Source organism: Pan paniscus, chromosome 10 (genome assembly GCF_029289425.2).
Source record: "Pan paniscus chromosome 10, NHGRI_mPanPan1-v2.0_pri, whole genome shotgun sequence".
In the NCBI taxonomy this organism is placed as follows: domain Eukaryota; kingdom Metazoa; phylum Chordata; class Mammalia; order Primates; family Hominidae; genus Pan; species Pan paniscus.
In genome coordinates this window covers 37693666-37715637 of record NC_073259.2, presented here as the reverse complement: position 1 = coordinate 37715637, position 21972 = coordinate 37693666, and the positions used below count along the sequence as shown (strand labels likewise).

The following is a 21972-nucleotide window of genomic DNA, read 5'->3' as shown; positions in this document are numbered from 1 at the left end:
AAAATAAATTTGCTGCTGATTCCATGAAAAGACTCAATATGCCAGGGTTTAGTTAGGAACTCTGTGTTCTGAGCAGAACACAGAGTTAGTCAGAGTTAGTTCTAAGACTAACTCTAATCTTTCTCTCAAAATTTTAAGCAGTACTCAGACTTGGTGACCACAAGTAGCCTTGAGGGGCAGGGGTGGGGAAGATCCAGGAAGGCAGTTATTTCCACAAGGCCCTGGTGTCAGCTAGTTTGTTCATTTTGGTCATGTACTGTTCCTGCCCTTACCTCTCCTAAGAGCATTAAAACAACAAAACCACCTCAATTCATTAGTACTAAGTCACTCCTCATTCATTACTATCCCTTGTCCACAGAAATAGGACAAGCCAGCTGGTTTGGATGTGAGCCCTAGGGTTTGGAAAAGATAATAGCTGGAGCTCCTTGGGCAAAATTGAGTCACTACAAGATGAAGAAAGAATAGGTGATGGAAGACAGACCTTGAGAGAAGAAGGAAAACCTAGGAGTCTCATGCCAAGAAACATTATCACTGCAGATAACTGTCCTGTAATCTACTCTTGTCTGGCCCACTCCTCCCCCACCTCAGAGGAAAAGAGGCATTCCCTTCTTTCTAGAGTTGTGCATTAAACTTGTCAAGGTCAATAAATGTAGCAAACTAGAGCATTTACCCATGTTGGAGGGGAAGACGAACTTCTTCTGGGGTAGCAATACGTCTCCTCATGACATCACCTTGGGAGGAAGGGATACCCAAGTTAAGAGTTCAAGCAAAATATTTAAACAATAGGCCAATAGGGAAAGGCTAACTACAACATGGGAGAGAAAAGTTTCTTGGAACCAGACAGGGATAGAATAGAATCTGGATACTCACCACTACCAGAAGCAGTGAGTCCTTCTCCAGTGATCTCTTCCAGGTCAGCAGTGGTTTCTAGAAAGCTGCTGACATCCTTATTTGCTGGGGAGGCTGTTGGAAAGGCAGCTGCTGGGGAAGTTACGGGAGAGGCTTTTGGGGATGTCACTGAAGCCCTCAAGGGGACTTCTGAGGAGACTGCTGGGAGGACTGCTGAGGAAGCTGGAGAGACCACTGAGAAGACTGCTGGAGAGACAACTGTAGAAGCTGCGGGACAAACTTCTGGAGAGATTTCTGGGGAGGCTGCTGGAGAAACCACTAGGGAGACTGCTGGGGAGGTTGTTGGCGAGACTGCTGGTGAGGTTGCTGGATGTAGCTGAATAGTGGATGACTGATCAGGAGCTGGCTGGGTCAGGGATGGTGGGAAGTCTGAAGATTGAGTTTCCATTTCTTCCTGTTCAGCATCACTACCATTATTCAGGTCAAAGCTGTTATCTAGAATCCAAAGGGACAGGATAGGCTTTAAAAAAAAAAAGGCATCACATAAAACAAGAGAATCTACTCAGTCAACCCTGGACCAAGCTAAACAGGGTTACTTCAAGGGGTCTTCCCTAGGGTTGGAAAAAGAAGTAGCTTTTTCTCCCAACCAATCATGAGGATTAAAGGGTAAAGTTGCTACAGATGTCACTGTGTGAAGAAATACCTTTTACCTGGTGCCAATAAAGCTTCTAGCCTCCTTCTCCCTACAAATTCCAAGTCTCACAAGTTCTTCAAAGCAGAGGGCACAGGTCAGAGTATAGCAGCCTATGCCTCTTTTAGTTCCACCATACACTATCCCATAGCCCCTCAGATCCCAGCAAGGTGCTCTTGCTTTCCTACTTTTTTTCTGAGATGGAGTCTTGCTCTGTTGCCCAGGTTGGAGTGCAACGACACAATCTCAGCTCACTGCAACCTCTGCCTCCTGGGGCCAAGCGATTCTCCTGCCTCAGCCTCCTGGGTAGCTGGGATTACAGGCACGTGCCAACACACCTGGCTAATTTTTGTATTTTTAGTAGAGGCGGGGTTTCACCATGTTGGCCAGGTGGTCTCAAACTCCTGATCTCAGGTGATCCGCCCGCCTCAGCCTCCCGAAGTGCTGAGATTACAGGCGTGAGCCACTGCGCCCAGCCAGATTTCCCACTCTTAAGGCCCTAACTATGAAACTTATTCTCTCATCTTTTCTCAGGTAAAGGTCTTTCTTTGTCCTACCTACCCTCACTTACCTTGCAGGACAGACTCCCCTAGGACAGGTGGAGAGGTGGGACTGGCAAAGATAGAGGCTGATGTTTGACTATCATCTGCCAGGAGACTGAAGGCAGTAGCATTATTGAGGGAAGGGCAATCAAGGGCAGAAATCACAGGGCTGTCCTCAAGAGGCAGCTTGTCCTCTGCACCCATCAGCTCCGTGTCATCAATACCATATAGTCCTCCACTCACTGGCTCTGTTCACAAGGGTAGAAAAATCAGAGCAGGATAATGAGAAAAAAATCAGAAAGCAAGATTTAAGAAACATTGGTCAGAAAACATCCAATTCTAGTTCCCACAATGTGAAGATTCTTCCCAATATTAAGTTAGGTAACAAGTAAAGCCTTCTCCCTGAAAGAGTAGTCATGAGACTATAGGGATCATAAAAGTTTGAGGGGAGGCTGAGGCAGAAGAATTGCTTGAGGCCAGGAGTTCAAGACCAGCCCGGACAACATAGCAAGACCTCATCTCTACAAGGTGAAAATGAAAGGAAAGGCATTGGTGGTATTATCTACCCAGAGACCTATGCAAAATTCTAGGATTTATCATAAAATATGTCTTTCTTGTACTTCAGTGGAGTAAAAGGTAACTGCTCACTGACAAATGTCTTCTTCCTAGTTTGTTAGAACCCAGAAAGATCAACTGCGTGGTAATAAGTCCCTATCCAGTGAATTATTACAGCCCAGAGCTCTTGGCCAAAAGGAATACTGGGAAAGAACCTGGGACATGAACCAATTCAGCTCAGAATTCAGTTAGTGCACCAAGTCCTGTGGCATGTAACTGTGGTCTGCCTTAGGCCTACCTGGAAGCCCCAGTGCCCCTGATTGCCTAATACTTTTCCCATTTTACTGTCTCTTTCAGGTAAAGTTTGGCTACTCTGCATGGATAAGTTAAAGGGACATAGCCTCCAAACCTACCTGGTGCCAGAGAGTTGAAGGGCTCCAGAGAGTCTTCACTGAGGATTGGAGTGTCTTCCAGTTGATCAGGAAGATGTGAAGGATCATCTAAACAGCTCACTGTGGGGTCAGGGACCAGGACTGAGACCTCTTGGTGTAACGATTCCACAGAAGGGACAGAGCCATTGTAGCCACACATCTTCAGTTCTAGGAAATCCCAGGAGAGACCAAAAGTCAAAATCAGTGCCTTATATTGGTTCATTTAGCTATACTAGGCAGTCAATCTTTGCTAGAAGGATGTTCATTCATTCAACATTTATTGCGGCCAGTTCATTGCTGGGAACCGATCACATCAAGATACTCTGAGCAGAGATGTGCTGGTAAAATCAATCCTACAGCAGGCAAAGAGAGGAAAAGAGAGTGGGGTCTGATACAACATCTCTATCATGTTCTCAGATATCTCCTCCATCCATTGGGAAATGAGAAAACATCCTGTAATTTTACAGAGTGGTGGTTACCCTTGTACCAGGAATCAACTGGAAGCTAAGCTTTTATCTATTTTGAGGGAAAAGATGAGAGGGGCTGTCACATGTACTAATGCTAAACAACAAAAAAAAAGGAAACTAAGTAGACAAATAATGATATGCTCTGCCTGGTTCCTTCCCTCCTTCGCATGCCAATCACTACATTGGGCTCAGACGACTTTAGCAGCCAGTCTGATCCTGCCACAGTCAGTTAAAACAGCCTCCATGCCCGCTGCTAGACCCTAACCACTCCGTGTATTTTGAAAGAAGCCTTTCTTGATGCAGGGTGTCTGTTGGGGCTGTTTCGGGCTCGCCCACCTGCCCTCTCCAGGCCAGAAGCTCTGCATGAGCTTGAAATAATTTGCACTCCCACTCGCGAGCTGGTGCTGCTGCCACAAAAACACCAGCCACTTGGCTCTGCTAATTGCTAATCACCAACATGCAAATCAGCCTCCACTGCAGAGAGCTGGAAAGACAAGTTTTTCTCACCTCAAAAAGCCACTATCCCCCCCGAGCTCCATTTTTCCTTTCCCCACCCAGTTCACCAACCCAGTTATACCTGGCTGCTCTTCTTCCAGCTCCAAGCTGCCTACCAAGCCAGTGCCATTCTCTGCCACAACTGAAGTCATCTCCTTTTCTGCTGCCTCATCAGGATGGATACCACTGCCTACCTCCTGGGAGGGTGCAAAGGTTTGAATGCTAGATCCCAACATAGGAGAAGTCTGTGGGGAGGTGAAAAAACTAGGGGGTCCATTGGGCATCACCTCAAAATTCTGGTCAGGAAAGGAATCATACAGTTCTTGTGAATCAAAGTTAAGCCCCATGGGACTCTGGGTACCGTTGGCCCAGAACTCTTGGCTCCCAGCCCGAAGGTTAGTGTTATGACTTGGGGATGAAGGTTGCCGGCTGCCCCCAAGGATGCCGTTGAGTGGGTATTGTCCCCCCGAGAACTGGGAGAGAAGGGGTGGGTCCTTGAGGTTGCTGCCAGGATTGGCAGATGGGTACTGTGAGTAGTTCCAGAGACAGTCGTAGGCCACGCTGGGGTGATGGAGGTGTGAGGTGCTGGAGGAGTGGGGAGCAGAGTTCAAAATCCCTGAAGTAGTAGTGTGAGATACAGTAGATAAGCCATTAACATTCACATCCCCATTCAAACCTGGCAGAGAAAGAAAGAAAAGGTCAGTTACAGATATGTAGGCAAGCAACTTTACCAAAACAAACTCAAAGTAATAGCACTGACTAGAAAAAGACATGGTAAAGGGAAGGGGGATTCCTCCCCTGCTATATTTAGTTTTTGGGTCTCTGGAGAACACCAAGCCCAGAGGCTCCTGGATGTAGGTTTAGCAACTGCTGCTGAGGCTGAGTAGGGGGCTAGAGAGCTCTCCAGGCCTACCATGAGAGCCACCAGCAGAGCTGGTTGCTGCTGCTTACTGCTGGCTTTTTTTTGGTTTATTTTTTGTTTGTTTGTTTTGAGACGTAATCTCGCTATGTCACCAGGCTGGAGTTCAGTGGTGCAATCTCGACCCACTGCAACCTCTGCCTCCCTGGTTCAAGTGATTCTCCTGCCTCAGCCTCCTGAGTAGCTGGGACTACAGGTGCCCATCACCACGCCCGGCTAATTTTTGTATTTTCAGTAGAGACGGGGTTTTACCGTGTTGGCCAGGATGGTCTCATCTCTTGACCTCGTGATCCACCTGCCTCGGCCTCCCAAAGTGCTGGGATTACAGGCGTGAGCCACCACGCCTGGCCTTTTCTTTTGTTTTTAATTAAATGAAACTGTTTGCAGACTCCCTACAGTGACTTGCATTCTGCCCTACTCTCATTCCCTAGGGGATTTCTTCCCTTGGAGGGGTATGACTGAATTCGCTAGGGGCCCCCTTTCCCCAGTGCCTATTTGGCCCCACAGTGGTACCAAAAGGAACAACCTCCACCTCACTGGCACATGCAGATCCAGCACTTTGTGCTGGGCTAAAAATAGAATTTGCAGTCACCACAGCGACAAGAACCCAGCTCAGAAGGCTGGGCTTGGCCCTTCCCTATAGGCATTGGAAGGTAATATGCCAGCTGAGGGGGTAGGGGGGGCACTTTGCATGCAGTGCTGTAGAATTCAGCTCTCAACATCAATGGCAACCTCTGGGATGGAGGACAATCAATCAAAAAGAACCAAGATATTAAGGAAGCTTGAGGGTAGGGTGGAATCCAATGAAATAAGGGAGCTTCTACCATCTGCAACCCTCTTCGAGAGGATCGGAGGGAGAAGTAGCAGTATTTTTCTGCTACAAGAAAGGAGGGAAGCATGTGGGCTTCTCTCTGCTTCCAAGTATAAAGGACTTGAAACCCAAGCAAGATTATAGAGGTACCTGGCGAGTCATGGTACAGAGCAACTGGTAAGCCAAAGCCAGGAAAAGACCCAATCCTGGCAGCAACACCTCCATACGGAATTATGAACTTCTCTCTGGGGAACTAGGTAAGCATTAAACTTTCCCTTGTCCCTACCTTCCATCCAAGGACAGAAGGTGGAATAAGTACTTCTAGCATCTGCCTTTCTCTGATGTACAAACTAAAAGGCAATAAATACACTGCAACCTTCATTCAACTCTCAGTCCTGGCCCAGTGTAGCTTCCCTAACCTCTAAAAACAGCTTCTTAGAAGGCTAGCACTTTATCTCTCTCATGGGTTATCAGCAGCAGTAGCCACTTCACTGCTCTGTCAGCAGCCAGGGGAACAGGGCTGACAGAAGAACAGGCTAAGATGAAAAAGCCAGTGGGTTTTTCTAATCTCTTCCAACCTTAAATCAATACAAAAAATGTTTCCAAAAAACCCTAGAACTTGTTCTTAGAAGTTGATTTCTCTCCAGCAGCAAAGTAGAGCAAAATATCCCCCCATGAATCTGCCCTAAAGGGATGATGCCCATTCCCTCCCCAGGCCAAGCAGCCCTCACACTCACTTTTCCCTTGCTGGGGGAAGTTCATGGGAGACCCGTTAGTGTAGAGGCCCTCCCCTGAGGAAGGAGAGGGTTTCAGTCCTGAGGCAGCAGGTGCAGGGGGAAGGCCAGTAAAGTTAAAATGGTCGTTTGCCTCCATTTCTGCAGGAGGGGAGAGAGAGGGAAAAAAAATACTGGCGGTTAAACAAGGTTATGTCACCTGGAATCTTCCAGGGGCAATGACCCCTCCCCTCCACCTACTTACCCTTCTCCTACCTAAGTACTGTGTGAGGGAAGGTACAAAATAAGAAAAGAGAAGGAGAAAATATGCCTCTAGCCTGAGCAATGACCCTATGAAAATAGTCTTTTAAAGCCAGCTTTGTAGATTAAAAAACAAAACAAGTTAGCGAGAAAAACCAAGATACAAACCTGGAGGAGTCTTCCCTCTGTGTAAGCCCCACTCAGCCCAGGCTACCCTTCTATATTAGATATTAGCCTCTACTGTACCACTTAACATTCTCCATCCTTTTGTTTTTATCCCCAAGGTAAAGTCTCCCTCCCAGGCCCACAAAAGGTTCTCAAAGCCATCTTTTTGACAGAAAAGCATATTTGATAAACACTCTTTGTTTCATTATTAAACTTGAGCTAAACATAATTTCTAATTATCCTATCCATAGCCCTAGATATCTCAAGATAGTAGTTACATTAGTAAAGGGATTTGAAAAGGAGAATACATTTCAGGAAGGTGATCATAATGGCAAACCTCGAATCATCCAGCAATACTTCTACTCTTTATGCTCCCCAAGAACACAGGTCAGAAAAATGTCAGCAATGGAAAATTGATTAAATATGAGGGTATCCCAAAAAATATTATTCTGTTATGTCTATTATGGTTATTTCCTAATGTTTTAGTTTTGTGGCTTAAATATAAAGAAACGGTCACAGGGAAAATAAAATAGCAAGATACTTATATTTGTAAAGTGCAATGGCTCATTGAGGTATGGCTAAACAGTTTTTCACCCTTTCTGAATACTACTAAGAATGATGAGAAGCCCTTGATCAGAATGAATTTAACTTTGACAGAGGAAAGGAAAGAAAGCAAGCAGAAGCCAGAATTATTGGTAAACTCTAACATATCAATCGGATTCTTGTGATATCCTAGTGCATACCAACTTGATATGTGAGAAACATAATCTGTCTTGATACAGAAAAAGCAACTCCTTGAATTATGTTACTACATTTTAAAAAAGAGAAGAATTCAGGCCGGGTACAGTGGCTCACCTGAGGTCAGGAGTTCGAGACCAGCCTGGCCAACATGGTGAAACCCTACCTCTACTAAAAAATACAAAAATTAGCCGGGCGTGGTGGCAGGCACCTGTAATCCCAGCTGCTCAGGAGGCTGAGGCAGGAGAATTGCTTGGACCTGGGAGACGGAGGTTGCAGTGAGCGGAGATCATGCCATTGCACTCCAGCCTGGGGGACAAGAGTGAGACTTCATCTCAAAAAAAAAAAAAAAAAAAAAAGTAGCAGGGTGTGGTGGGGCACACCTGTGGTCCTAGCTTACTCGAGAGGCTAAGGCAGAAGGATCACTTGAGCCCAGGAGGTCGAGGCTGCAGTGAACCATGATCATGCCACTGCACTCCAGCCTAGGTGACAGAGCATGACCCTGTCTCAAAAAAAAAAAAAAAAAAGAAAAGAAAAGAAAAGAATATATATGCCCACTGGCCAAAGTCTGCAAGAGTTACATTCATAAATATGCTACATTACTAAAATTAGACACCATTAGTATAAATGTGAATATAACATAAGTCTGAGCATGATATATAAACCCTGCATAGTATGTGGGAATTGTCTGTATCTTAATCAATTTTAACTGAAATTTTAAAAATAAAAATAGGCCAAGCATGGCGGCTCATGCCTGTAATCCTAGTGCTTCAGGAGGCTGAAGCAGGAAGATCACCTGAGGTCAGGAGATCAAGACCAGCTTGGGAAACATAGCAAGGCTCTGTCTCCACAAAAAATAAAAAAGTTAGCTGAGCATGGTGGTTCCTGCCTGTAGTCTCAGCTGCTCAGGAGGATGAGGCAGGAAGATTACTTGAGCCCAAAAGTGCAAGTCCAGCCTATGCACCATAGCAAGACCCCATCTCTAAAAACTAAAAGCAATTTGCATTTGTTGATTTAAGGGAAAGAGTTTTTAGGACTTACTTATCTCCCATATAGGATATCTCATCTTTAGTCTAAATAGGGGTGTCTAATCTTTTGGCTTCCCTGGACCACACTGGAAGAAGTGTCTTGGGCCACACATAAAATACACTAATGAGAGCTGATGAGCTTTAAAAAAAAAAAAAAAAATCCCAAGAAAATCTCCATGTTATGTTTTAAGAAAGTTTACAAATTGGTATTGGGCCAGATTCAAAGTTGTCCTGGGTGGGCTGGACAAGCTTGCTCTAAATTAAGTAGCAGACCTAAACCTGCTATGCATCAGTGAAAAAATGGAGTCTTTATAGTGAAAAGACCCCAGGTTAGCCAGGCATGATGGTGAGCAGCTGCAGTCCCAGCTACTTGGGAGGCTGAGGCAGGAGGATTGTTTGAGCCTGGGAAGCAGAGATTGCAGTGAGCCAAGATCATGCCACTGCATTCCAGCCTGGGTGACAGAGCAAAACCCTGTCTCAAAAAAACAAAACAAAACAAAACAAAACAAAACAAACAAACAAAACACACAGGGTCCTCCAGGATTTCTTTTTCTTTTTCTTTTTTTTTTTTTGAGACAGAGTTTCCCTCTTGTTGCCCATGCTGGGGTGCAAGGGTGTGATCTCGGCTCACTGCAACCTCCACCTCCCAGGTTCAAGCGATTCTCCTGCCTCAGCCTCCCCAGCAGCTGGGATTACAGGCACCCGCCAACACGCCCAGCTAATTTTTTATCTTTTTAGTAGAGACGGGGTTACACCATGTTGGCCAGGCTGGTCTTGAATTCCTGACCTCAAGTGATCGACCCACCGCGGCCTCCCAATGTGCTGGGATTACAGCCATGAGCCACTGCGCCCAGTCAGGATTTCCCTAGTATAGTTAACAGCTACTCCTCAGCAGTAGGGAGTCTGAAAGATAAGCATCATGAGATTAATAATCCTTCTGAAGTGCAAGAATTAAAGGAAAGTTCATTCCTTAGTCTCCAGTTAGGTTCCTTCCAAAGCTTATACCACAGAGCAAGGAGGACACTCTTCACTTCAGAAGTCCTGGAAATACTATGCCTAGAGGGCCAATTTCATCTGATCCTCACCTCTCCTCTCCCCAGTTTTTTGTACACCTCCCCTGGTGTAGAGGACACATGCAACTTCCATCCTATGTGCAGTGGACTATATCCTCCTCAATGATGGGTCACGGTTCATTTTTCCATTCTCTATTTGAATCCAAGAACAAAGTTGTGACCTCCTCTCTGCTGCTCTGGAAAAGCACAGCATATCCTGTTTTTGTAAATATTAATAACAACATGTCGATGGCTCACAGAAATCAGAGAATTAAAAAGAATGGGAAGTTATCTAGTATGTGAGATCAGTTTCTCCACCTGTCTCTTCTGAACTGTCATCAGAACCACAACCACTTCATTTACGAGAAGCTTCCTAGACACATAAAATTGTCTTTGTGCTATGCAATGTGGTCAGCACAATGTAGTGGGCTCTAGGTTCAAATCCCAACTCTACTATTTACTAGCTAGCTGTTTAACCTTGGACAAGTTACTTATACTTGCTGGGCCTAAGTTTCATCATCTGTAACAATTTTTGTACCCACTTTTAAGGACTGGTGAGGATGAAATGAGAAAATCTAAATTAGAGCCCCAGCACAGTGTCTGTCATCCAGCAAGCACTCCATAAACGTTAGTTTTTTTTTTTTTCTTCTTGAGACAGAGTCTCACTCTGTCATCCAGAGTGGTGTGCAGTGGCATGATCATAGCTCACTGCAGCCTGGAACTCCTGGGCTCCAGTAATCCTCCTGCCTCAGCTTCCCAAGTAGCTAGGACTACAGGTGCTCACCACCACACCTAATTTTTAAATTTTTTTGTAGACACAGGGTCTCGCTATGTTGCCCATGATGGTCTCAAATTCCTGGCCTCAAGCAATTCTCTCACCTTGACCTCCCAAAGTGCTGGGATTACAGGCGTGAGCCACCTTACCAGGACTACATTAGTTACTATTATTAGACAAACAGTAAAAGACTGTGTAGTTTTCAAAAAGATAATCAGGCCTGGCCAGGTGCAGTGGTTCACGCCTGTAATCCCAGCACTTTGGGAGGCCAAGGTGGGTGGATCACCTGAAGTCAAGAGTTCGAAACCAGCCTGGCCAACATGGCGAAACCCCATCTCTATTAAAATTACAAAAAATTAGCTGGGTGTGGTGGCGGGCACCTGTAATCCCAGCTACTCAGGAGGCTGAGGCAGGAGAATTGCTTGAATCCAGGAGATGGAGGTTGCAGTGAGCTGAGATCGCACCATTGCACTCTAGCCTGGGTGACAGAGCAACACTCTATCTCCAAAAAAAAAGATAATCAGGTCTAAACGGTCTACATATAAAATAAATATAATTTAAAACTAGGGATGATCCAGCCAGACTTCCTTATATACAATTTGACTCCTGATTTCAGATGTCACTTAAATATGGGAATTAATTATGTCACAGTATGGGAATACGAAAAAAATGTGAACACCTCCTCTCAACAATAAACCTAGGTTTATTTCATTTTAACCTTCCTACTCAAGATGCTTTTCACAATAAGCCCTAAAGGTAAACTCTGTCCTCCCATCCAAGCTAGTAAGAACAGTAAAGCAAAGGAGAGCATCTCCCTTTGAACTAATAGGATTTTCGCCAAATGAGAAAAGAAATCAGCCAGTGCCCAACCCCTAGAGTAGCAGATGACTCTCATACCAGGAAGTACATTCATTCAAGCACCCAGCCCAGTCCCAGCTGTACATAAATGGATCTTTTAAGAGCTCCTATGTTTCATTTATAAGAGTAAGGGACATTGCCCTATAAGCTTGAAGCAATAAAGCCCTCCCCACAGGGCCGAATAGGTTGCTTTTCTCCCAGTTCCAATCAAAGAGCTGCTACTCTGTGGGCCTGTGACATGGTTTAATAGAAAAAGGCTGACAACACCAGGAGCAGTGGCTCGTGTAATCCCAGCACTTTGGGAGGCCGAGATGAGCGGATCACGAGGTCAAGAGATCGAGACCATCCTGGCTAACACGGTGAAACCCTGTCTCTACTAAAAATACAAAAAATTAGCCAGGCATGGTGGCGGGCACCTGTAGTCCCACCTACTCGGGAGGCTGAGGCAGGAGAATGGCGTGAACCCGGGAGGTGGAGGTTGCAGTGAGCCGAGATCGCGCCACTGCACTCCAGTCTGGGCGACAGAGCGAGACTCCATCTCAAAAAAAAAAAGAAAAAGGCTGACAATGCACAAAGTGTTGAAATAAATATTATATATTTCAACACTGTTACAGGTGTCCTCCCTGACTAATTCTAACCCTCCAGCCTCTGAGGCTACCCCCCAGGACAACAAGACACATTAACACCCTCCAGCTGGATACTGCGGTGGTCCCTGCAGCTCTTGGGTTCATTCTTCTCATGTAGTACATCAAAATCTCACAAATGGGGTTGGGGGGTGAGAGAGATTTCAAATGTTTATCTTGACTAAACAGCAAAGGCAAATTCTAGAGTAAAAATCACACCACTACATTTTAGCTTTGTAATTGTGAACATCATGAAGGATATTTCTTAACTCTACACATCTCTGGATTACCCACCACACTCTAATACAGAGGTTCTCATCAGGGGCAATTCTGCCCCATAGGGGACATTTAGTAATCTCTGAAGGTATGTGCTACTGGCATCTAGTAAGCAGAAGCCAAAGATGCTGCTAGGCGTCCTTCAACAAACAGGACAGCGCCCCCCACAACGAAGATATTATCTGGCCCACGTTATCAATAGCGCCAAGGCTGAGAAACCCTGTTCTAATGTAAAAGCTGTCCCATTCCTGCCCCACACCTTGGGAAAGTTCCAAGTTTTCACTGTTCCCAGTTCCTGACACTGCAAATGAGGATGCTTTGGCTTTTGTATCTAAAAACCTCATCTCCCTGGCTAAGCCATGTTCCTCCACCAATAAGAGTTCCACGTAGGCTGGGAGAGGTGGCTCATGCCTATAACCTCAGCGGGATCACTTGAGGCCAGGAATTCAAGACTGGCCTGCACAACACAGTGAGACCCTATCTCTACACTAAAAAAAAAAAAAAATTCCAACTACCAAGCCACAGAATAAATATGCCCTCTTCTCCAGTCACGATAACCCATTCTGAGTGCCCTAGTAACAAGCTTCCCTTGAACTCTGACTCGGACAAACTATATCATATACTGACTGAGGCTCAAAATATCCATCCTCTCCTTAACTACCTTCCCTAGTCAGGACTCCAAGTGAGGCAGAACAAAGATAATGAAAGAAGGAAGATTATACTAAGAGGGGGCTACTCAAAACTGTCACGTCCAGGCTGTTCAGAAGAATTCAAAGATGACTGTTCTCTGTCCTTATTTCTTCTACATTATGTCGGTTCCAAAGCATCAGTTGGATATAAGTTCCACCATTATATCCCCAGCACCTAATTTAGTGCTAAGTATACAAAAGAACCAAAGGAAATATTTGTTGAGTCCATGGACTGAAGAAATGAATGAGTAAATCTACCTTTTCTGCCACTACCAGCTTACTCATCCAATGAAGGTCATGGGCTTTGCTCTTACTATTTTCAGAGAACAACAACAACAAAAAACTCAGCTTCATTCTTCATAGAGATAAAAATTTCAAGAGAGAAGAAAGGCCTCAAATCTTGACGTACTTAAATAGCCATTCCTTGAAGAAAATAAGGCCTGAAAATAGGGAAGTACTGATAATGTAAAAAGCCAATAAATCAGCTAGGCATGGTGGCATATGCCTGTAGTGCCAGGTTCTCCAGAGGCTGAGGTGGGAGGATTATTTGAGTCCAGGACCTGGAGGCTGCAGTGGGCTATGATCGCACCACCGTTTTCAACCAAACAAAAAAATAAATAAACGTAAGCTCTGAATTAATAAAACATTCTACTTGGCTTAACTGAACACTCGAGGCATATAATAGGCTTTTATATATTTGTTAATTAAAGAAACTACAGGTTAAGTTTTCTGCCACATTTCCAGTCACTTTACTCTCAGAAGACCGGGAATGCCTCTGAAATTGCAGGACACTAAAAGCCACAGTCCAGAGGTTATATTAAGGTAATTTCCCTCCTTCAGCTCTGATTGTTTCTTAGAATTTCTTTCTTTCTTTTTTTTTTTTTTTTTGAGACAGTGTGGCTCTGTTGCCCAGGCTGGGGTGCAGTGGCACGATCTCTGCTCACTGCAACCTCCATCTCCCCGGTTCAAGCAATTCTCCTGCCTCAGCCTCCCAAGTAGCTGGGATTACAGGCGCCCACCATCACACCCAGCTAATTTTCATATTTTTAGTAGAGACAGGGTTTCACCATGTTGGTCAGGCTGGTCTTGAACTCCTGACTTCAAGTGATCCGCGCGCCTCAGCCTCCCAAAGTGCTGCGATTGCAGGCTGAGCCACCATGCCCGGCCAGAATTTAAACTCTAACAGTAAAGGACTCTACCCTTTCCACCCCCAAATATGAGCTAAGCAGGCAGGTTAAGGACCCCATTCATGAGGCAGGTTACAGAGTCCAACCTCAAAAGACTAAAAGTAGGAAGACCATCTATCTCTTAAAAAATTCTTCCTTTCTTTGGTAAATTTTTGGCAAGATTACAGTATTTTAGTCTGCAAAATGCCCCCATAATAACTGTTCTCTTTAAAGAGGAGAAAAGACAAAACACTAAGCCAATGCTACTTTTACTGCTAGTGACAGTATCTTCAAAGTATCAGATATCTTCAAAGATGGGCTTTTTTGTTTTGCACAATTTTTTAAATTTCAAAATTAGGCAGACTGATAATAACAACCTGGTGAAAAATAGTCCTACTGACCCACATGAGATAATACTGAGAAACTATTCATCTTGGGCTATATATAAGGCATTTGAGGACACCAACATCCTAAGAAACAAACCAAGAAGGTTATTTACCCCAGGAATTATCTCAAATTTTATACTTGGCATTATTGCTGCTCTTGATACATCTTACACAAGGTCAAACATCATTATCAATGACTAACTTCTATACTGTTTTAGCAGTAAAAATAGCAGTTTGGTGCTTGACCTCTTCAGTGGTGACAAGAAAGGTCAACAGCAGGAAGACACTGTCAGTAACGCTAACAAGCTTTGTTTCTCTCCCAGTAATACTTGATTCCAGAGCCGCAAGACTACAAGATGAACCCTTCATTCTAGACTGGCTCTGGGGTCAGCCCATACAGCTCTCTTTACACCTCAGATTTTTTCTTTCATCGAGAAGCTTGAAATATTAAGAAATATATTTCTCTGACAGAAAAATGCACCCATTTTATAAGAAGGCCATGAAAGGTTTGCTTCATTCAGCTCCCAATTCAATCACGTATCAAATGAAATCATTATTTTCTCAAAATCAGCTTTTCTTTTAAAAGTCCAAAGACTCAAGAGTAGTTATCTCTCCTTTCTTTACTCTTTTAACCCCCAACAGGGAAAATCAACTTGCTGTTCTGTCAAGTGCCAATTCAGGTAAGCAAAGGCTGAAGAAAGGGGAACTTAAAATCAGCATCAAATCAACCCCATCAGACAGCAACTTAAAGGAACTAATCAGGGGCAAGAAAAAGGATGCTGACATCAGATGGACTTGCTTTTACTGTTTCCAGAATATCAAAAACCCCAACAGCCCCAGTGAGAAGAGCAATGATGCTATCTTACTAGTGATGATGCCACTTTCACACAATCATAAGTGTCTATCTGCTCCCATACTGGATCTTTAATCTAGGGATCTTCATCTAGGTGGGAGGGGTTTTTGCCTGGAAAATAAATAGTGAAAAGATGATTTAAATGACAGGCTTACGGAGTTTTCGGAATAGTCCAAATAATCTTAAAATGTTATCTTTCAAGGCTTGGCCCGGTGGCTCATGCCTGTAACCCCAGCACTTTGGGAGGCTGAATTCAAGTTCGAGACCAGCCTGACCAACATGGTGAAACCCCTTCTCTACTAAAAATACAAAAATTAGCCAGGCATGGTGGCGCATGCCTGTAATTCCAGCTACTGGAGGGCTGAGGCAGGAGGATCGCTTGAACCTGGGAGGCGAGGGTTGCAGTGAGTCGAGATGGTGCCACTGTACTCCAGCCTGGGCAACAGAGCGAGACTCCATCTCAAAAAAAAAAAAACAAAACAAAAAGAAAAAAACAAAACTTTATCTTTCAAAATCTAAAATCCTGTGGTCCTGGGGTCATAGGCCGGGCATGGTGGCTCATGCCTGTAATCTCAGTACTTTGGGAGGCTAAGGCAGGCGGGTCACTTGAGCCCAGGAGTTCAAGACCAGCCTGTGCAAAGTGGCAAAACCCCACCTCTACAAAAATTACAAAAAATTAGCTGGGTGTGGTGGTGCGTGTCTGTGGTCCCAGCTACTCAGGGGGCTGAGGTAGGAGGATCACTTGAGCCAAAGAGGTCGGGGCTGCAGTGAGCTATGATGGCGCCACTGCACTCCAGCCTGGGCATCGGAGTGAGACCCTGTCTCAAAAAAAAAAAAAAAAAAAAAAAAAAGAAAGAAAGAAAGAGAAAAGAAAAGAGAGAAGAGAAAAAAAAAGAAAAGAAGAGAAGACCAGGCATGGTGGCTCACACCTGTAATCCCTGCACTTTGGGAGGCCAAGGTGGGTAGATCACCTGAGGTCAGGAATTTGAGACCAGTCTGGCCAACATGATGAAACCCCGTCTCTACTAAAAATAAAATAATTAGCTGGATGCGGTGGCGGGCTCCTGTAATCCCAGCTACTCGGGAGGCTGAGGCAGGCAACTCGCTTGAACCCGGGAGGCAGAGGCTGCAGTGAGACAAGATCACACCACTCCAGCCTGGGCGACAAAAGCAAAACTCCGTCTCAAAAAAAAAAAAAGACAGAAAGAAAAAAAAAGAAAAGAAAGAAAAATAAATTCTGTGGCCAACTGTTGCCCCTAACCAAATCCAGTGTGCCACAAAATGCCTGGGGACATAGCACACAGTCCATCACTATATGTTACAGGAGAAATATCCTGGGATTATCAAGTGAAAAGAAAGAAAAAAAAAAACCTGGGCACGACTTTGCAGGGAACAGAGGAAAAGCTTACCAATCTCCAAGAAGAATAAGAGGGGAGACGTTCTTTTATGGATTAAAGAGTAAGTCATATAACAAACTGTACTATTCTAATTAGTTGATTCTGCAGAAGGTAGTATCTCCAGCACCCTTAGTCAAATAACAAGCTTCCCACAGGGGCTGCCCTTAGGCTAGAATCACCACCAAGGACCGAGTTCACCAATCTCAGTCTGTTAATCAGTCCCTACCCCCGACACACAAATCCATCTAATAGTTAAATCTTCCTCACCCCTTCCTCTTCGTCCATTTCTCAGAATCTACCCTTCTTCACAAGCTCACTTGCTCAGGTGCTCTGCAATATAGAAACTGTCATAATAACTATACTAAAGTAGGACCCCAAGAAGCTACTCGTGCCACAAAAGATCTCTAGTCTCCCTGACAGCTCTCTATGCTGAGGGAATTTGCATCACTTATATAGAGCGTACCCCGCTGGTAGATAGGAGTTTGCTTCTCTATGACCTCTAGCTCAAGGGAAAACAAAACGAAACCAGACAGGAAGACAGAGATGTTCTGGAGGAGGGATTGGGATACGTGAGTCAACTGAAGTTGACTACTTCCAGTTGACAAGTTTACAAAAAAAAAAAAAAGTCCAACGAAAGGTCTCTCGGACCACATGGTTGGCAAGATCCAAGCTTGCCCAGAAGGCTTCAGAAAATGAAACCAAATCTGATTAAAATGGACATTTCAAAACAACAAGACACGCAGCAGCAAACGCACAGCTGCCATTTCCCGGCCACTTCCTGCGGGAGGCTGGGGGAGGGGCTGTTTGTGTACAGATGGAGGTGGAAGCTATCCCCTCCGTCGTCCCCCAAAGCAGACAAATCTCTCACTCCAATTAACCCTACAAAGGACAACTGCTATTGACATTGCCTTCTCCTGAAAACTGGGAACACCGGGAAAGAAAGGGATGATGCGGTATCATCTTTCTGCCACGGAAGCGGGGATCCCCTCAGTGAGGAATCTCCTTGGAAAAAGGAATTCCTCTTTATTCTTCCCTTCTGCCCCTCAGCCCAGCTCAAATTGGAGAGCCTCGGCGGAAGCCCTATCAACCTCCATCCCCGGAGTGCGCGATTCTCCCGGGACGCGAGGGCCCCAAGCCAAGCGCAGCACCACCCTCAGCAAGGAAGGCCCTCTCCTGATCTCCACGCTCAAGAGAATGGGTGCGCTCCCCGAGGGAGACACCCTCAGACCCCTGGAAACCCCTTCCGCCCTCCACTCACCACAGTCAAAACGCCCAGCTCCCCGCAAACGGAGCGTTTAACCCGCCAAGGGAACCCCCTCACCCACCCCTCGCGCTCAGGCAATCCCCACCCCCACCCGAGGAGGTGGAGCCCCTCCCGGGGATTCCACCCCAAGTCCCCCACAGGAGTCATCTCCACCAGCCAGGCGGCTTCTCCGCCTCCTCACTGTCGCCGGGAGCCCCTACAGCTCCTCCTGCCCCCGCGGCCCCGTCCGGGGTCCTCAGCAGCCCCACCAGCCCTGTTCTCCTCCCAGACCCCAGAGCAAGGAGACCCTCGCCTCGGGTTGGATCCTCGCAGGAAATAAGCTCCCGTCGGCTTCCCGCCCCGGCAAGGCTCAAGCCGGCTCTGGAGCTTCTGTTCCCCGAGGGAAGCCTCGGATGAAAGCGGGGCTCCCTCCCCCTCAGGCCCCTGGCCACAGACCCCACAAACCTGAGGCAGCGGCGTCCAGCCGGGCTCGGGGCTCGTCTCTCCCCGGGGTACAAGCGGTTCACATGGCCGCGCTCCGGGCGCCAGAAGGGGTGGAGACGCCCGCTGGGGAGGGGGTCTGGGGTCCAGGGTCCGGGAAGGGGGAGGGGGACGCGGCTCAACCGCGGGGCCCGAGAGGAGCCAACATGGCCGGCGGGGGAGGAGTGAGTCGGAGCCGGAGGGGGCGGAGAAGCCTCGGCCGGGAGAGAGTCTCCCCACGCGGCCTCCGCCACAGGGTCCTAAAGCCCGCCAGCCCATCTTTCCGACCCGGACCTGGGTCCTAGCGCCGCTGTGCCTCCTGCAACCCTGGCCACCTTGCCCACCTGGCAGCTCCCTCTGCACCCGCATCTCATGGAGGCAGTAGTCCTGCTTCACACAGGGCAAACTGAAAGGCATGCTACAGTCCCAAGGTTAACCTAAAAGACTAGACCAAACGTCTAGGCCCAAAGGCAGGTGCCACTTCTCTAACAGGCTGGTAGGGGTAAGAGTCAGGGGAATTTCGGGGGCAGTTATTTCCCAGGTAGGGTAATGGAAACGTGGAAATAGAAAGGTTAGTCACTCAGGTCGCGATTCAGTAAAGGGATGGGGAGAGGCAAGAGTCAGCCACCCACTCACCTCTGTCCCTTCAGTGCAGCCTGGTCCTGCCTGGATCACCACTTTCCTGGCGACATCTGCAGGGCCCTGGTCACCGGAAAGGAAAGATTCCTGTGCGTGGGGGAAAGAACGTTCGGCTCTGGAACCAGACAGCAAAGACCTGAGTGTAGCCTAAATGCAGTCAGAGAAGTAAAGGATAAGCTGAAAACTAATCAGCAAAAAGATGCCACAAATGTCCACCCATTCTATGGTTCTGGGAATTTTTTTCTGACAGGGCTACATAACTGTGTGAAAACTCAGAAAAGTAAAATCTAGCAGAGGACTAGAGTTTGGCTGTCACCTAAAATGTCCACTGCAGGGCACCAGGATGAAGAACAGTGTCATATGATGTTAGAGCTTAGAGAATTTCTAGTTCAGGCCGGACGCGGTGGCTCACGCCTGTAATCCCGGCACTTTGGGAGGCCGAGGCAGGTGGATCATGATGTCAGGAGTTCAAGACCAGCCTGACCAACATGATGAAACCCGGTCTCTACTAAAAATACAAAAATTAGCTGGGCGTGGTGGCGTGCCCCTGTAATCTCAGCTACTCAGGAGGCCGAGGCAAGAGAATCGCTTGAACCCGGGAGGCGGAGGTTGCAGTGAACTGAGATCGCGCCATTGCACTCCAGCCTGGGTGACAGAGGGAGACTCTATCTCAAAAAAAAAAAAAAAAAAAAATTCTAATTCAACCTTCTCTCCTTCATCAAATGAAGAAATTAAGACCCAAAGAGGTTCAATGACTTCTTCAATGTCAAACAGTGGATAAAATATGACAGGAAAGGAAACCAGGTTTCCTTTCCTTGCAACTCAACACTTTGCAGCCTTGAAGATAATTCCCATTTAATTCAATGCAATGCAGTTCTAGAAACAATTGCCTAAACTGTGCAAAGCTCAGGCTGCTGAATATTCTGGAAAAGCAACAGAGTGGGGATGATGAAACTCTGGCAAGTTGGGGGGGTGTCAACAAATACGTTTTCCTCTGGGGGTCTGAGGAGGAAAGAGATCTGAAAAATGGGCAGAGTTGGGGGGTGAGATCCACCAGTCTACATTGGATTTCCTTACTCCACAGAGGGGTGGGCTCTTCCTGAATTTTGGGGAAAGACTCCACCCCTCCCCCCCCCCCCCCACTACAAATGGCTCAGAAGGATAAGAAGGAAGCTAGCTTTAGCAAAGGCTCACAGAGTGTGTGGGCCACAGACACAGAAGGCTAAGGGGGTTTCTCTTCCTCTCTCGAGATAAGTAGATTACCAGTGGAGGGAATAGGCAGGTGGAAACCAAAACCCTTCTCTCCTCCCTGTCAAAACAACAGATTTACAGGTCACCTTGGGGAAAAAAAAAATACTCCTCCAACAGCCTGCTGACCTCAAGTCCCTGAGTAAGTAGAGGTCACACTCAGGGTAGAGGTTTCCTTCCTTCTGGAGAAAGGAGGGCTCTGGCAAACTTCTGCTAAGAAATGCCTCTCTATCCCCAAATAAAAAATTAAGGCAGGTGAAGAAAGGCATAAAACTGAGGCCTCAAGGGCGGCGGGATGGGGGTGTGGGTAAGGAAGCTGGTATCCCTTTGTCTTCCCTGCCCTTTTCCAGAGCAGATGAGGGAGAATCTTCCTACCTCCTGCTCCCAATCTTAAAGGGGGCCAGTCGGGGACTGGGCAGGCAGGGGAGGAGCCTGCGCCCGTCAGACGGGTGTAGCCACGCCCCTCCCCACACCCACACACACCCACCGCTGGCTCCACTCTGCTCCGGAAGAGCCGGTTACTCCTGTGCCCCACTGACCGCCCCCACCCCTTCCGAGCCCCAGGCCTAGTCTCCAGGGCAACCTTTAGGACTATTCCAGCCAGGAGCGGTTAGGAAGAGGGGTGTTGGATAGGAGAGGACCACTTGGGATTAGAAAAGAAAACGAGGTAGGATCCATTCTTCCCATCTGGTGCAGAAAGACTACAATCATCCTCATTCCTGAATGAGACCCCGCCTCATCTCATCTAATCAGGATCTTCCTTGCTCTGAGGAAGGATGAGGTTGGGGTGACAGTGTGCCCAACAGCTGGATGTTTACTTCTTGCTAGAAGTCACCCCATGCTGCAGCTGTGCTTCTCCCCCCATCCAGACGAGAGAGGGCAGACTGACCCCAAATGTCCCGAAACATTCCTCAATCCCATCAGATGTGGCTGATCACCCACCCACCTCTCTTTTCCCCACCCATTTCCCTTCAGGAAGCTACTAGAAAGGGGAAGGGGCAAATGGTCATTTTATCAGCAACTTGTAAGGAGAGTCTCCAGGGAATAGGCTGAACCTCCCTCAAGCCAGGCCAGTGGACTAGTCATGAAGAGAATGGGGAGGGACAAATTAGCACCTGCTCCCCCTTTCTCACCCTCCCTGTGTTCCTGCAGCACCTCCCTGACTCTGGGGTCAGCTGCCACAGTGCCTGGCTCCACTCTGTAGCCAGATGGCTAGGGCTGGGAGGAGGAAGAGAGAGAAGGGGATTCGTTTGCATCCCTCTACATCCTTCCCTCTCCCCCACCAGATACTCCTGGCATCCAACCCCAAACACCACTGCTGAACACCCTCTCCTCCCCCCAGCACCCCCTCCAAACATGACTTAGAAGAGTCTGAAGCAGATCTTGGCAGCCAGTCCCCTAATTCTGGAAGTGAGGAGTGGGAAATGAAAGAGCATAGCTAGGGGCGCAGCTGGACTGGGGGTGGAGGGGGAATTCTCTAATGGAGGTGGGATAATTATTAAAGACCTGCCTTCCCCTCACTGGCTGAATGGATCATACTGTTAACAGGATCTGTCTAGCAGGGAGATGGCTCTTAGCCGGGTAACCATTCCAACTAGACCCCCCCACCAGGTTAAAGCAAA

General features: G+C 46.9%; 2 protein-coding genes across 10 annotated transcripts in view; one reads left to right on the top strand and one right to left on the bottom strand.

The window, feature by feature from the left end:
* The window catches only part of RBMS2 (RNA binding motif single stranded interacting protein 2), a 94189-nt gene extending 90524 nt beyond the window's left edge, over window positions 1-3665 (top strand). Inside the window, exon 13 of the mRNA XM_034935642.3 lies at window positions 2995-3665. Within this exon, the coding sequence (XP_034791533.1) occupies window positions 2995-3027 (33 nt within the window). The 3' untranslated portion in view covers window positions 3028-3665. The remainder of the gene's footprint in view (window positions 1-2994) is intronic.
* The window catches only part of BAZ2A (bromodomain adjacent to zinc finger domain 2A), a 43554-nt gene that overhangs the window by 18315 nt on the left and 3267 nt on the right, over window positions 1-21972 (bottom strand). For 3 of the 9 annotated variants that reach the window (XM_008978563.6, XM_055095513.2, XM_055095514.2), the window contains exons 1-7: window positions 9751-9929; window positions 6498-6635; window positions 4113-4706; window positions 3051-3236; window positions 2112-2330; window positions 871-1344; window positions 671-731 (exon numbers count right to left, since the gene is read on the bottom strand). In XM_008978563.6, the coding sequence (XP_008976811.2) occupies window positions 671-731; window positions 871-1344; window positions 2112-2330; window positions 3051-3236; window positions 4113-4706; window positions 6498-6635; window positions 9751-9811 (1733 nt within the window). In that variant the 5' untranslated portion in view covers window positions 9812-9929. Of the gene's footprint in view, window positions 1-670; window positions 732-870; window positions 1345-2111; window positions 2331-3050; window positions 3237-4112; window positions 4707-6497; window positions 6636-9750; window positions 9930-15356; window positions 15455-18448; window positions 18806-19099; window positions 19190-21972 lie in introns of those variants that run through there. The other 6 variants (XM_014347118.5, XM_014347119.5, XM_055095512.2 and 3 more) reach the window with 4 other exon arrangements.